Below are 14,341 nucleotides of genomic sequence, written 5' to 3'. Positions count from 1 at the left end.
AGTCTGCAAATTTTTACCATTTGATCGGTTTTTCTGAATAATTTGTGAAACACATGAGGAAATAGCTGTGACGGTGATCCACAAAGATGATATTTTAGTGTCTGATAATTTAATTTATTATTTATGTCCGAGAAAGTGATGAATTAAGTTGTCAACTTTGTCGAAATTTGCCATTTTTGCCAATTTGACCATTTCTGGCAGGTTTTTCGGTAATTTTGCGATTTCAAAAAAATGATATAAAATCCCAACGCATTGACCGATTTCAATTCTGTTTTTTGTTTTTTGAAGCTTTCACAAAGCTTGATCATTTGCAATCATCAATTGTGTTTGGTGTACTTATTTTTGGTGTGCTATACCTATTATTAGATGTGAAAAAGTATAATCTGGATCAATATCATTAAGCGACCCATTTTCATCTGTATCAAGTCTTGTCGAAACATATCAAAGGTCAATGGTTAAATCTATACGGAATGGGTACCAAGATAGCCGCCATACCTTATGCCCCTTGTACGCCAGGCGTTATTCACCTGCACCAATCCAATCTATGAGGTAAATTTCATGCAATGGTTAAATCTAGATACTTGTACCTGATGTTTTCGATTAGTTACAGCCAGCCTTACTTTATTCTACATATATTCTTTTGTCATGTGTAAATTTGCAATATTTGTTTGTTATATATTTTTAAAAAATGCAAAAGAAAAAGAAAATCAAACAGAAATAAATAAATCAAATCAAATCAAATCAAACCTAGCTAGCTAGGTTACAACATGAAAATCTCAGACTTTAAAGGCCCACTGCACTACTTGTAGCTACTTGCGCCCTCTATATAACAAACAATGATCAATCGGTGACAATTGGTCCCCCATGATCCTCTTTTTCTTATGTTAACTGAGAGCTGAGTTGATGAGATAACCACCTGTCCAGTGACCTTGCAGGGCTGTCTAATCCCTCCTGTAAACTACGGCAGATAAGCTTTAAAAGTTCCACTCAATACTATCTGACTGAAACTATTCTTTTTTCCTTTCCCTTTCTTACATTCTCTCTCTCTCTCTTTTTCTCTCTCTCTCTTATTTTTTGTGTTGGCCAACCGATCAAGCTTTGATTATGACGACCTCTTTATTTTTCTATGTGTGATTTCATGTGACCATGTTAAAAATTCATAAAGGCCTATCTGTGATGACACTTATGTATATGGAAAGTCACAGAACATCAATCAATCAATCAATTTTTGTAACTGTTCACTTTGAAATCACTCTGTTTCCGATTTGACTCTAAATTGAAAGACGTCTTAAGGGCAAGCCAGTCGGTGACGCAATCCTACGTCAGCAAAATGACGCATCCTGATTAAATACGTGTTTGATGTTTGCATTGTTCATTCTGGGCCCTGTGTCATAACACTTGATACCAATAACAAGTTACAAGATACTGTTATAAGCTATTGAAATCATGGTATCTGATTAGCTGAGAGCACATTTGTCATAAAAATTTAGCCGTTGTAGTAATAGGTAACAAGTTTTATGAAACGGGCCTCTGGCCCTGTGCCATATCCTACGTCGGGTAGATTAATAGGGACCTTTAGATTTGCACGTCGAGATAGTGGACTGCTACATGTGACGTCCTTTTAAGGCACTGCGATGCTCTTTTAAGGCACTGCCAGTGCCTTAAACGTAGCAGTCGATTATGTCGACGTGCAAATCTAAAAGTCTCTAATGACGCATCCTGGTGTAAGAGACTTGATGTTATTATTCATTCTGTGCCACATAGCGCGTCATAGTTGCCCTTTGACGCCATCCTACGTCGGGCAAACGACATCTCACGCACAACAAGCATATTAAATTGGATCTAAATTAAATACATTTTACGCAAGTCTACTGTTATCTGTTACAGCTGTGCACCCCATACTGTAGAAAACAACGATGATTACCGAGTTGATAACGACGTCGTATCTAACTACGACAGTCCTGACGTGCATCGTGGGATACCTCGTAGTCCAACTGCTGCGTCGCAAACGATACAAGCTTCCACCTGGTCCAAAAGGTTGGCCCATCATCGGGTCCTACCTGACGCTAACATCGGGAAAGTATGAACTGCGGGACCTCCTAAACATGTGGGCCAAGGAGTACGGGGACCTTTACATGTTCAGCATGTTCGGCTCGCGGTTTGTCATCCTGAACAGCTACGATCTCGTCCACGAGGCGTTTCAGAGTCCCGACTTCAACGATCGTGCTCCTATTCTACCGTGCAACAAAGCTCTGAACAGATCTAATACAGGTGGGAATAGAATGATATCTGTCCATTTGCTAAACACGTACATTATTTAAAAAAATATTAAAGCTGCAACCTCCCTACAATCTGTAAACTTGCAATATTCGGGCACCCGTCACCTGATATTTGGGCAACGAATATTTGCAATTTTTGTATCTTATGTCCTATATTTTGATAATGGAATTACACTGAATAGTTAACAAGGCAAAACACTGCATTACTATGTCACTGGTATCAGAGTTTTTAAACTTAAATGTGATATTTTGGCATGATACATTAGTGTCCCCCAAAAAAACAAAAAAAACAAAATATATATATAGGATTTCATATATTAAAAATTTAAAAAAATGTAGTATAATTACTATAAGGGGCCCTCAACCCTTTTACTCATATTTTTATACAAATTTCCTCATTCCATTGTGTTTCAAATTCCCCCTCTAAATTATGTCTTTCCCTACTAGTACTACCTCAAAACTTTTCATCTACAACACAGGAGTAGGAACCAGGGGGGGGGGGGGTGGTGGGAATATCCTTCCCACTTTCATCTACAACACAGGCGTAGGAACCAGGGGGGTGGGGGTGGTAGGAATATCCTTCCCACCCCAAACTTGGCTTAAAACCCCTTATTTTGTACATTTTTCAAATAAGTGTCCTTTTCCCTTTGGATATGTGCCCCCTTTTCTTCTTACTTAAAAAAAAAGCTTCGTACTCCTTTGATCTACAATGTCTATTTCATCTGAAAATTATAATCTACAACACCACTTTTTAATAGGTTCCTCACATTTTACTTAAAGATGAAGTTGAGTTCTGGTCATGCGATTGTGTTGTGAAAGAAACGGTGTGGAATCGACCAGAAAAGGTTGATCATCTAGCATATAAGAATTTGTGTGTATTGCAAGGTTCTGGAATCATCAAAATGATAAGAAATTTGGCCAAGTCTTGGTAAAGTTACAAACGCTGTACACAGAAAGATGTGTATGGGACTACACAAACACTTGGTGTAAAAATCCTACCCGGATATTTACGATGTTACATGACATATTTAGAATATGAAGGCATTCGAAGAGCCATGCTTTTCAGGGAACTTATCTGATGTTCTTCCACACTTGCATAATAAGAATGATAATGCTCACAAATTATTGTTCACCTCTTCCCAGAACTCAACCTTCTCTTTAATCTCAAGTGTGAATTTGGGTGTTGAGATGTTGAGATTGACGCTAATCTGAAGTTGAATCGCCACGTGTCATCTCTATCCAGTTCGCTTCACTTTCATTTGTCCAACATAGCACGCATCAGGCCCTTCCTGGACCAGTCTGCATGTGAGCATGCTGTGAGAGCGCTCGTCTCGTCTAGGATCGACTACGCAAACTCCCTTCTCTGTGGCACTTCTGCATTAAATGTGAAGCGTCTGCAGCGAGCTCAGAACCGTGCTGCAAAGTTGGTTTTTCGGGCCAAGAAGTACGACCATGTAACACCTTTCCTACAACAACTTCATTGGCTCCCCGTTGAAAAGCGCATAACATACAAAATTCTGACTATTACATACAAATGTCTTAATAATTCTGCTCCCAACTACCTCACGAAACTCTTACGTAAGCATCAAACAGCAAGACCAGGGCTCCGATCAAGCAATGACCCAGCACTACTCGCAGTTCCAAGGACCAATACATGTACAGGTGACAAATCCTTCTCTTCTGCTGCACCACGCCTATGGAACAACCTCCCCCAGAACGTACGGACGTCGTCATCCCTTTCTCAGTTCCAGAAGTCCCTTAAGACATTTCTATTTAATACTTAATCTGTACCTGTAATATTACATGTAGTTTATAAGTTATTTTGTAAGACAATTTTTTTTTTTTTTTTATGCGTAATCAGGAAATGTAATCAGTTCATAAGTTATTTTGTTATTGATATTCTTATATATGTATATGATATGTAAAGCGCTGTGATACATTTACTGTAATGAGCGCTATATAAATGCAAATATTATTATTATTATTATTAGTATCATTGTAACGTGCTTATATATATCATGTACATAATGACATCTATTTCATATATCTGTCTCTATTTACTGTAAAATTTGGAGGAAAAAAATGGAATAACCCTCTCCAACACCTTCTCCTGTTCGGTTGCTTCGCTACCTCACAGGGTCACATTAAAGATGCCATTCAATTTTAAAACACCTCGTGGCGTACGCAACAGTAGATGGTGAAATTAAGATATTCATATGCCATATGATTAGAACTTTGAAGCCATATAAACAACTTTTAAAAAGAATGTGTCGTAGAAGATTCTGTAGATATAACCAGTAGAGTTCCGTAGTCAGGGATGAAGTATGTTACTCTTAAAGGTGAAATTCAAAGAAAATCACAAATATGTCAACTAATGTATGACTAGAAACTGGTAAGCTAACAGATGGCCATCGTACAAGTTTTAGGTCAACTACATATCGGGTGATTTATAAAAAATACAAATACAACCACCTGCATAGCAGCTGGGATATACGAGAGATTCGCCGGAAAAATAACGATGTTTTAATGACGTCACTATATGGACCAATACTGCCCAAGCAGACGACATCCCATAAAGAATGAACATAATTGCAAAGCTTTTATTTGTCAAATTATAATGAGTTAAGTGTATATAAATGTGATGGCATGTCAAACCATTCAAAAGGGGATATGACCCGATTCCGATAACTAAAAAATTTTGCTCGTAAATACACAGGATAGGGGTTAATTAACAATCAAAGAAACCAGACTTTCGAATTGAAACCCCCCGGAATGATATTAAGGACGGCATTTGTTCCCTCTTGAAACGCCGAACATACCGCGTTGTGTGCAGCTGAATATTCAATGGCGTCTTATTTTGTTTACAAGCGACAGATTCCTTTATTTTTATATCGCTGCATTTGTCATCAAAATAAAACCATGTACGGGATTTAGAGTGAGGCAATAGATTATACATTTAGCCTGACGGTAGTGAAGTAAGAGAAAGAACTCAAGAGAAGATGAAAACACAGGCACTGAAAATGTGTGAGATGTCATGGGACATCATCTGCTTGTGCAAATCGTGTCCATACTGTGATCTCACACATCTCAGCAGCGTTCGGAGAGCTCTTCAGGTGCTATGCCGGGGCTGTATTTAAGCGTTTTATAATTTATAATAATCATTACTTCGAATGTTTCCAAGCATTGAATTTTGATAACCTTGTCGAATCAAAGTTTCAACTTTGCAATAATGAAATTAAGTTAGTTTTTAAAATCAATGAATATCTACTTTAAATCTATACTGCTTATTTAAGAATTACACAAATGATCTTCTTTACTCCATTGCATTAAGGGCTCGGGCTAATATCAGCAAACGAAGGCCATCTGTGGAAAGAACAACGCAGTTTTGTCACTCAATATCTTCGCAATGTAAAACAGCACAACAGCAACTTTGAGGATCTGGTGGCAGCCGAAGCGGCAAAACTCATCAAAAATTTCGCCAGTCAGGAGGGTACCTTCTTCAATCCGATTACAGACATCGACGTCACAGTCTCCAACGTCATCACCGGAATCCTGACGGGAAAGACGTATGACTACAACGACGAGGAGTTCGTCGAGTTGACCAAGAGGGCCCAGCAGGTCTTCGAATGGATGGGTCCTGGATCGTTCTTCTACCACGTCCCGGTCCTGGCCTACATGCCGATGGAGATTAACAAGATGGGAGATGCGGCTGCCAAGGGTATGTTCGACTTCCTGGAGAAGATCCTGAAGCGGCATCGCCAGGCGTATAACCCTGAGGATGAGCCGAAAGATTTGATAGAGGCATTCTTGCATGAAGAGGCGAATAAGAAAGCACAGGTCAGAGTTGAACCCCGTATTTTTTTTAAATTTGTTTCAAAATATTTTTTTGTTGAAAGAATACTGTACAGCTGTAGACGTAAGAATTTAAATCCTTAATTCTAGATTCCATGCACCTTCGTATGTAATTAAGTTACCATTGCGGAATGCCTCATTCGGGAAAATGTTCAAGGTGTTTGATTTGACTTGATTTGATTTGATTTATTGTTCGTCCTTCTATATACTCCCCACCCTCTTTGATTACGCTAACATGACTGTTAGAGCATGACCGTACACAACTTTAAGGCCGACTCACACTATGACGAATATATAGGGGGTACCGCAAGCTACGTTAAAGATGAAGTTGAGTTCTGGTCATGCGATTGCATTGTGAAAGAAACGGTGTGGAATCGACCAGAAAAGGTTGATCATCTAGCATATTAGAATTTGTTTGTATTGCAACTTTGCAAGGTTCTGGAATCATCAAAATAATAAGAAATTTGGCAAAGTCTTGGTAAAGTTACAAACACTGTACACAGAAATTTGTATATGGGACTACACGAACACGTGGCGTAAAAATCCCACCCCCGAGTTTTACGGTGTTACATGCCATATTTAGAGTATGAAGGCATTTGAAGAGCCATGCTTTTCAGGGAACATGTCTTATCTGATGTTCTTCCACACTTGCATAATAAGAATGATAACGCTCACAAATTATTTTTCACCTCTTCCCAGAACTCAACCTTCTCTTTAAGCTGCGAATTGCAATATTCAATTTTCCGCCAATCATCGTGTGTTGCCTTCAATTGTCGCTTGCGAATCCGCTAGCGACCGCAGACAGCCGAATTTATCAGTCGCGTCCGTCGTCAATGTTTCAGTATGTTGAAAATTTTGTGGCGGCAAAAAAAAAATCGTTGTGATTCCGTCGTTTGCCGCTACTATGTGAGCCGACCTTAACTTTAATGTCCCCCTTCTTCTTTCTTTACAGAACGTTGATGTCGGGTCCTTCACTCACCAATGCCTCAAGCAGGTCGTATGGGATTTGATGTTGGGAGGCATCGACTCGGTTTCCACCAGCCTCTCATGGTACTTCCTCTTTATGGCTCAATACCCAGACGTACAGGTAAATCTATCATCTTCATCTTATCATCACTATCATCGTGCGAACATCGTGCGAGTAGACGTACGCTGCAGAAAGACTAGGGTGGGCACAAAGTATGCAAGGTATTAAAGTGCCCAATAGCTTAGGGAGATGCGAGATGACCAATACTTAGCCTTACTGTCAGCAGTACGACCAGATATCTGTCTTCGCCTACAAAAAGTCTATATTGGAGCCCAGTTTGAAAGTGTTTCATGGCTTTCGGAAGGTTATATATTGGTGATATCTCCCCACCAAAAAAGGTCCAATTACACGCTTCTGTTTTTCTCCCATGATCTTTATTCGATACCAATTCAATCAGATTCCACTTGAATATGTGACTTATACAAAATGATTTTACAGAAACAAATATAAGTAAATACATTTTAAGAACTCCTTTTTTTAAATTTTTTTTTAGTCAAGTAAAAGATTAATAGATACCATATGATAATACATGACTTTAAATTACTTTGTCAGTTTTATCAATCTGCATCCAATTAGGCAAGGTCAAATCAAGTTCATCACCCTCGATGGACATGACATATCTATGTCTTATTCATTCTATTTCCAATATTTTCTGAATATTTTCAAGACAATATCATTTTTGTCGATCATAGTTTTATCCAGCTCTATGTCTCATGGTAGTTTTGGGAAAAGCAAGTTCAGCAATATTTATTGCTCAACTTAAGCGACAATTGTTTGCCATTGCTGCTCTGTAATACAACCATGACATGAAGTAGCAATTTACTCTTTCGGGATAGAAGTGAGTATTCTCACGATTAACGGCGTTATAATAATAATAATAATAATAATGTAACTTATATCGCGCCAAATCCACTCTGTGGAGTGCTCAAGGCGCGTGTAAACAGGAAAAACGATCAAGACTTGAAAAGGAATGTTTTGAGACGAGTTTTGAAAGAATCAGAAGATAAACATTTTTTGATGTCTTCAGGAAGGCCATTCCATAATTTAGGACTAGAGTATGCAAATGATCTTTCCCCCCACGTTTTTGTAATTTTGGGGGTCACAAGAAAATTGTAAGTGGATGAGCGTAGAGGTCTTGCAGGAGTGTAGTTTTGGATTAGAGAGATAAGGTATTGAGGAGCAGAGCCGTGAACGCAATGAAAGGTAAGCAACAAAATTTATATTATCATTCTCATTTGTCAGCATCTCTACAATATTTTTTAAATATTCTATTTTGATGAAAATAACGACACATTGGTACTATTTTATATATAGCCTTCATCGTTTATATAATCCACTAAGAAAGAAAGAAAGAAAGGTAATAATATACTAACATTTATTCATTCATTCCTTCAATTCTGTTGAAGATGGTAATTATTTCATGAAACTAGATGTAGTTAAACACTAATCCTAACTAACTTTTTTTCATTGCAAACCTCTTTTTCCATCCCTATATTTCAATATCATTTCAAACAATTTATTTTGTGTATGAAATATGAATTACACCCTCTGTATCCTTACTCTCACTCCCTCATCCCTTTTCTCTATTCAAACTTGATACTTTTCAAATTTCCTTTTCTCTTCTTCAGTTCTGGTCTTTCCTCTCTATTTTTATTTCACTCCCATTCCCTCTCTCTCAGCTCTATGTCTGACTCTGTCTCTGTCTTAATATAATATAAGCCTACTTTATTATATATATTTTTTTTTGCAGCATTTATTTCTCGATGTTTTTCTTATAATGCCAACATGTATTTTCCCACCTAACGTTTTGTAGTTATACTAGCCCCATTTTTCCACAATCCCAAAATAATTGTTTGATTCTGACGTATGTTTTCAAAAAGAACAGTGGTCATTATCAACAAGATCAAATTTTGAGGGATGCTCTTTTGTATAAATTACTCCGTGGAGTAGTTTGTACTAAAATTCCTTAAGTTTTTTCGAAAGAATTGTAACTCTGGCTCTTACAAAAATGTTTTTGATCTCCTTTTTTGAAATTTCCCAATCCTCATGGCTATCCCGAGTTCGTAAAGTGTATGAATGTTGTCAATCTGTAAGAACGCACACCGTTCTGGATGGTATACATATTTGAGTATATAGGATTATCATTTTTCCAGATATCTTGAAGGTTATATCTTGTAATCTTGTACATCTACTGAGTACCAGTTCTCTAACCCCCCGTCACAATATCTACTCTTTAAAAATAAAAGTCAATTACACACACCCACACGCACACACGCACACGCGCACACACACACACACACACGCGCACGCGCGCGCACACACACACACACACACACGACTACCAACGCGCACACAGGGAGTCTCTCACACACTAACACATCTTTGAGCAGGATTATTTCCAGATATTTTGTAATCTTAAAGGTAAAGACCAGTATTGGAAACGCCCCAATTTCAAAAAATGAAATGGAAGCTCTCATTACCAATCATGTGAAAGAATATGTTTTGACTAATACATGATGATAACAAATTTGCCGGGAAACTGCCTACTAATTCATATATTTGGTAAATTTGTTTCTCTCATGGTCTGTGAGAGATATAGGGTAGTCCCATATACATCTTTCTGTGTATAGTGCTTGTAACTTTACAAAGAATGGGCCAAATTTCTTATCATTTTGATGATTCCAGAACCTTGCAGATGCTAGATGCTAGATGATCAACCTTTTCTGATCGATTCCACAACGTTTCTTTCACAATGCAATCGCATGACCATGACTGGTCTTGACCTTTAATCGACCTCCCGTCATAATAATAATCTTGCAAACTCAATTACACACACACACCTACGACTACTCACACACGCACATAGGAAGGCTCCAGCTGTTTTTAATTCTTGATTTGTATTATATTTGTAAATTTTATTCTTGTATGTATTTGAATTCGTATACGGAAAATAAAACCAACCAACCAACCAACACTATTAAACACACCCGAGTTGAATTTCAGAACCTGTTCCCTACTTCATGTCGTTTTAGGCCAAAGTGCAAGCTGAGCTCGATAAGGTAATCGGGCGAGATCGTCTCCCGTCTCTATCTGACCGCCAAAATCTCCCGTTCACGGAATCGACCAGTGTAGAGTGTTACCGCTTCTGCCGCCTGATCAACGTCCAAATCCCACATCGAACGCGTTGCGACGTAAAACTTGGAGGCTACGACATCCCGAAAGGAACGAACGTCGGTACGAATGCAAGCTGGCTCTCCTCATCGCCCTCGCTTTGGGAGAATTCTGAAGAGTTCGTCCCAGATAGGTTCATCGACAAGGAGACGGGCCTGTACAACAGCAAACTGGAAGCTGGGCTGGTTGAATTCGGTGTCGGTAAGTGATCGGTTTTATGGTTATCAAGGACTAAATCACTGATATTTAAAACTTTAACCTTTGACCTACCACTATACATGAACATAACGCTAGCCGTAAACCTAACCTGAAACCCAATCTCATCTCCTTGAAACACCAAGCCCTATGCTTTTGACGAAATGAAGCTCTGAGCCGTTATTGCCGCAGGAGTAAATGTCGGGTCATTAAGTTATCGCCGTGATGAAAATTACTATTTAATTGTCATTATTATTATCATCAAATATTATAATTTTTATTATTACTATTGTTATCTTTATTATTATTGTTATTATAATCATTATTCTTATCATTATCGTTATTATCATCATCATAATCAATTTGCACTCCAGGTCGAAGGGTGTGTCCAGGTGAACAATTGGCTCGTACAGAACTCTTTGTGATCTTCACTCATATCCTGCATCGTTTCACCCTGCGACTCCCTGAGGGTACGCCCATCACCCGGGATGGCATCAACGGTCTCACCCATCATCCCAAGCCTTACAAAATCACTGCAGCTCCTCGACGTTAATAAAGAAGAGAATGCCGAGTCCTTGTTGTTGTTCTTGTTCTTGGGTTTTAAGGCTGACCAATCTAAAAAGATTATTTCTGCCTGGCTGTGCTGTTTTTTTTTTAGTTGTTCATCACTGATGATTAGATGACGCTGTTTCTTTTCCTGTTTCAAGGTGAAACGATATATGTGACATTTCTTGTAATAACAGGGACTGCCTTCGACATAACCTGATGGTTTTATTTGCAGTTTTCCCAATTCATTTATATTGCTGAATAACTTTGTGTAATTCGGGTATATTATGTAGACATGTTTCCATTTTGTGTGTGTTCTCTGTTTTCTATATTGTATATAATCTGTATTTTATGTTTTTTTTTAATGGATTTGAATTGAAATAAAACTTGAAACTGAAACTTGAAACTTATTATGTCAGTTGGGAAGAATATCGTGAAACGAACCCCCCCCCCCTGGAAAGGTTTGGACCAAACTTGGACCAAACGTTTATGCCACAAGCTTCTAACCCGATTTCTATGTACAGTGCATGTCCAAGACTGAATTCATCTCTTATCATTTTGAAGGTGCCATTGTATAGTGGTCCCTTCACTTGACTCCCGATCCAAGGGTTGAGGGTTCGAATCCCAGCACCGCACTAACGTCCTGTTTAATGTATATTGAAATTGAAACATACATTTCCCACCTACAAGTTGCAACCCAGATTACCCCGGTAGGATATAGTTTGCTCAGCATTGTTATAATTGTGAGCGTCTGTAAAATGACGCCTGGTTTGAAATGCTCCCCAGTGAGTTGAAAATGTGCATACATTGTGTTTGGGCGAGCCTAAATCCAATGACAGGAGTAATACTCTAAAAAGCACTTCATAAACCCAGAATAGAATTGTTATATAACTTTGATAATTAAAAAAAAAATTAATGTTATTTTCCCATTAAAATGTGCTACATAAACGACCTTTTCTAATTGTTTCCGGACAGTATGTTATACAATGCAAATGAATAAGAAGCTCCTTTTTTTGAATTCTTCGAGAAGTTTCCTTTTTTGTTTTAGGTGAAAATACACTTCTTATTTGCTGTATCCTTTAGCACACAACTCAGTATACGCGTATATCATGTCTTAGGTTGCGCCCAGAACTTTGTCATTCATCGCGTTTTAAAAAGCCCTTATCGTCAGTGTAGCTATGTCTATATGAAACTGTCTTATAATCTACAATCATGGAACAAATTTCGTTAATAAGATGAATGTTGCTCCTGTCATAGTTGTATGTACATGTTCCTCCCCAAAACTTTTTATTTTACATGATGTATATAATCAATTGTAAAAAAGGGAAAATAAGAAAAAAAGAGAAAGGTATACAATGGGCAGTTCTAGAGATGGAAGATGAATTATGTGTTAGCTAAAGTAATTAAATTGAAAGCCCAAATATAGCTGATTGTTTGAATTAAGAAATTGCGTATTTACAGTATATTCACATTGTATAATCTTATTTGTAGTTCTACTATTTTGCACTGTATGATTATTAGCAAATAATGTATTGCAGGTTTGGTCTGTTATTTTAATTAACAATGTCACACATATACAACTTTTGGCTTAACGAATCAAGTAATTTGAATAAAGAATGAAATATCGTTTTAAAAGAAAATATATTGTAACATACAGATTATTCTTTGATGAAATATATATTTTAAATTAAATATTCAATGTTGTATTTTATAAAGGTCGTTTTTTTCCTTTTCAGTGTCACTGATATAATACTCCCTATATCATGAATGGCATCGCTCATCTGTAATTTGGAATTAAATTATATAATTCTGTAACAGCTTTGTAAATTCGTCGCAATTAGGCGGTACTGTCACGGTAATGTGTTTTTCTTTAATACAAAAATGATTCATTTATCCATCTTAATAACCGGTGTAGGAATATTACATATATATTTCTTCATAAATATTTTTAGAAAAAAAATAATTCTAGAATAAACTTGTATCATTATATTTGAGTGAACCGTACTTGATCTGATTTGATTTTGATGTTCAATTATTTTCCATATATATATCATCACAATTATACGAATTGTATTATAGTCACATAAAATCATATATAAAACAGAGGGGTCGTCATATTGACGTTCTCATCATAAGTAAACATGTTCATACAATAAATATTCATATGAACACAGTGCATGGTGGAAAGTGGAAGTCCAACAAAAATGAAAGAGAGAGAGAGAGAAGGAAAGGGAAAATGTGAGGGGAGGGTTGCATTCAGATAGTATTAAATGTAGACACCAAACCTCTGGACAAAACTCCAGACAACTTAACTTTGTTTTCAAATGTAAGATTCTCTTCCGCAGTATTTGTCTTACACATCACACGGTCCCGTTATTTTATGAGACCATTTGAGACGAATGAAAGCAAAATTAATAGAGAGAGAGAGAGAGAGAGGTTGCATTCAGATAGTATTAAATGTAGACACCAAACTTCTGGACAAAACTCCAGACAACTTAACTTTGTTTTCAAATGTAAGATTCTCTTCCGCAGTATTTGTCTTACACATCACACGGTCCCGTTATTTTATGAGACCATTTGAGACGAATGAAAGCAAAATTAATAGAGAGAGAGAGAGAAAGATGGAGGGGGAAAGAGAGATATGAAAAGAAAACGAGAGAGAGGGGAAGGGAGCTAAAAATAGACGGAAATAGAAAAGAGGGAATAAAAGAGAGAGAGAGAGAGAGAGAGAGAGAGAGAGAGAGAGCGAGCGAGAGTGAGGGGGGGGGGGGGCAATGGTATGCAACCTATTCCAAGAAAAAAAAGTTTGCATTATTTTCTTTGCAGCATATGAATTCAACAATATTTTATTAATGACAAGTATGTAATTTTTTAATTGAAACTTTTTTTTCCTTCCAGGATGATATCATCGTTTAATAAAACCCAGCCAACCAACCAAACAAACATGGTTTAAAGTCGTTTCGGCGGGGTGACCGAAGTTCATTTACATCATGTAGATTAATTGACAGAGCGCTATCTAGTGACATAATTGTTCATTTTTCTCGGCTACCAGATAAATACAAGAAAAAATGTAAAAGTTTGGGCTCTTTATCTAATCCAAAACTGAAAGCCTTATACTTCCCCACTAATTTTTGGCCTATCCACATTCGTTGGCTGGATCGTTTATCGATTCGATTTAATGAAGTTGATGGCCGTATATAGTTATTTTCCCCATCTTTGGACTTTTATAAATGTCACCTTCTTAGTAGCATGTTTTTTTATTTATATTTTT

At 37.3% G+C, this 14,341-nt stretch overlaps 1 protein-coding gene across 1 annotated transcript; it reads left to right on the top strand.

Moving 5' to 3' along the window:
• The first annotated feature begins 1,898 nt into the window (after nucleotides 1-1,898).
• Nucleotides 1,899-11,077, top strand: LOC105437330 (cytochrome P450 2J6-like). The gene is made up of 7 exons (XM_030979163.1): nucleotides 1,899-2,271; nucleotides 3,552-3,857; nucleotides 5,629-6,195; nucleotides 6,831-6,859; nucleotides 7,084-7,218; nucleotides 10,191-10,530; nucleotides 10,899-11,077. The coding sequence occupies exons 1-7, from the start codon at nucleotides 1,917-1,919 to the stop codon at nucleotides 11,075-11,077; spliced, it is 1,911 nt and encodes a 636-aa protein (XP_030835023.1). The 5' UTR covers nucleotides 1,899-1,916.
• Nucleotides 11,078-14,341: the final 3,264 nt, after the last annotated feature.

This window comes from Strongylocentrotus purpuratus, unplaced genomic scaffold (genome assembly GCF_000002235.5).
Source record: "Strongylocentrotus purpuratus isolate Spur 01 unplaced genomic scaffold, Spur_5.0 spur5_scaffold_10, whole genome shotgun sequence".
Lineage (NCBI taxonomy): Eukaryota > Metazoa > Echinodermata > Echinoidea > Camarodonta > Strongylocentrotidae > Strongylocentrotus > Strongylocentrotus purpuratus.
This window is presented reverse-complemented; position numbering and strand designations above follow the sequence as displayed.

Coding starts and splice junctions, on each gene's coding strand:
- LOC105437330 (XM_030979163.1), top strand. CDS start 1,917: ATGATTACCGAGTTGATAACGACGTCGTATCTAACTACGACAGTCCTG. Junction 6,860..7,083: donor TTCTCTTTAAGCTGCGAATT/GCAATATTCAAT, acceptor CTTTCTTTACAG/AACGTTGATGTCGGGTCCTT. Junction 7,219..10,190: donor CTCAATACCCAGACGTACAG/GTAAATCTATCA, acceptor ATGTCGTTTTAG/GCCAAAGTGCAAGCTGAGCT.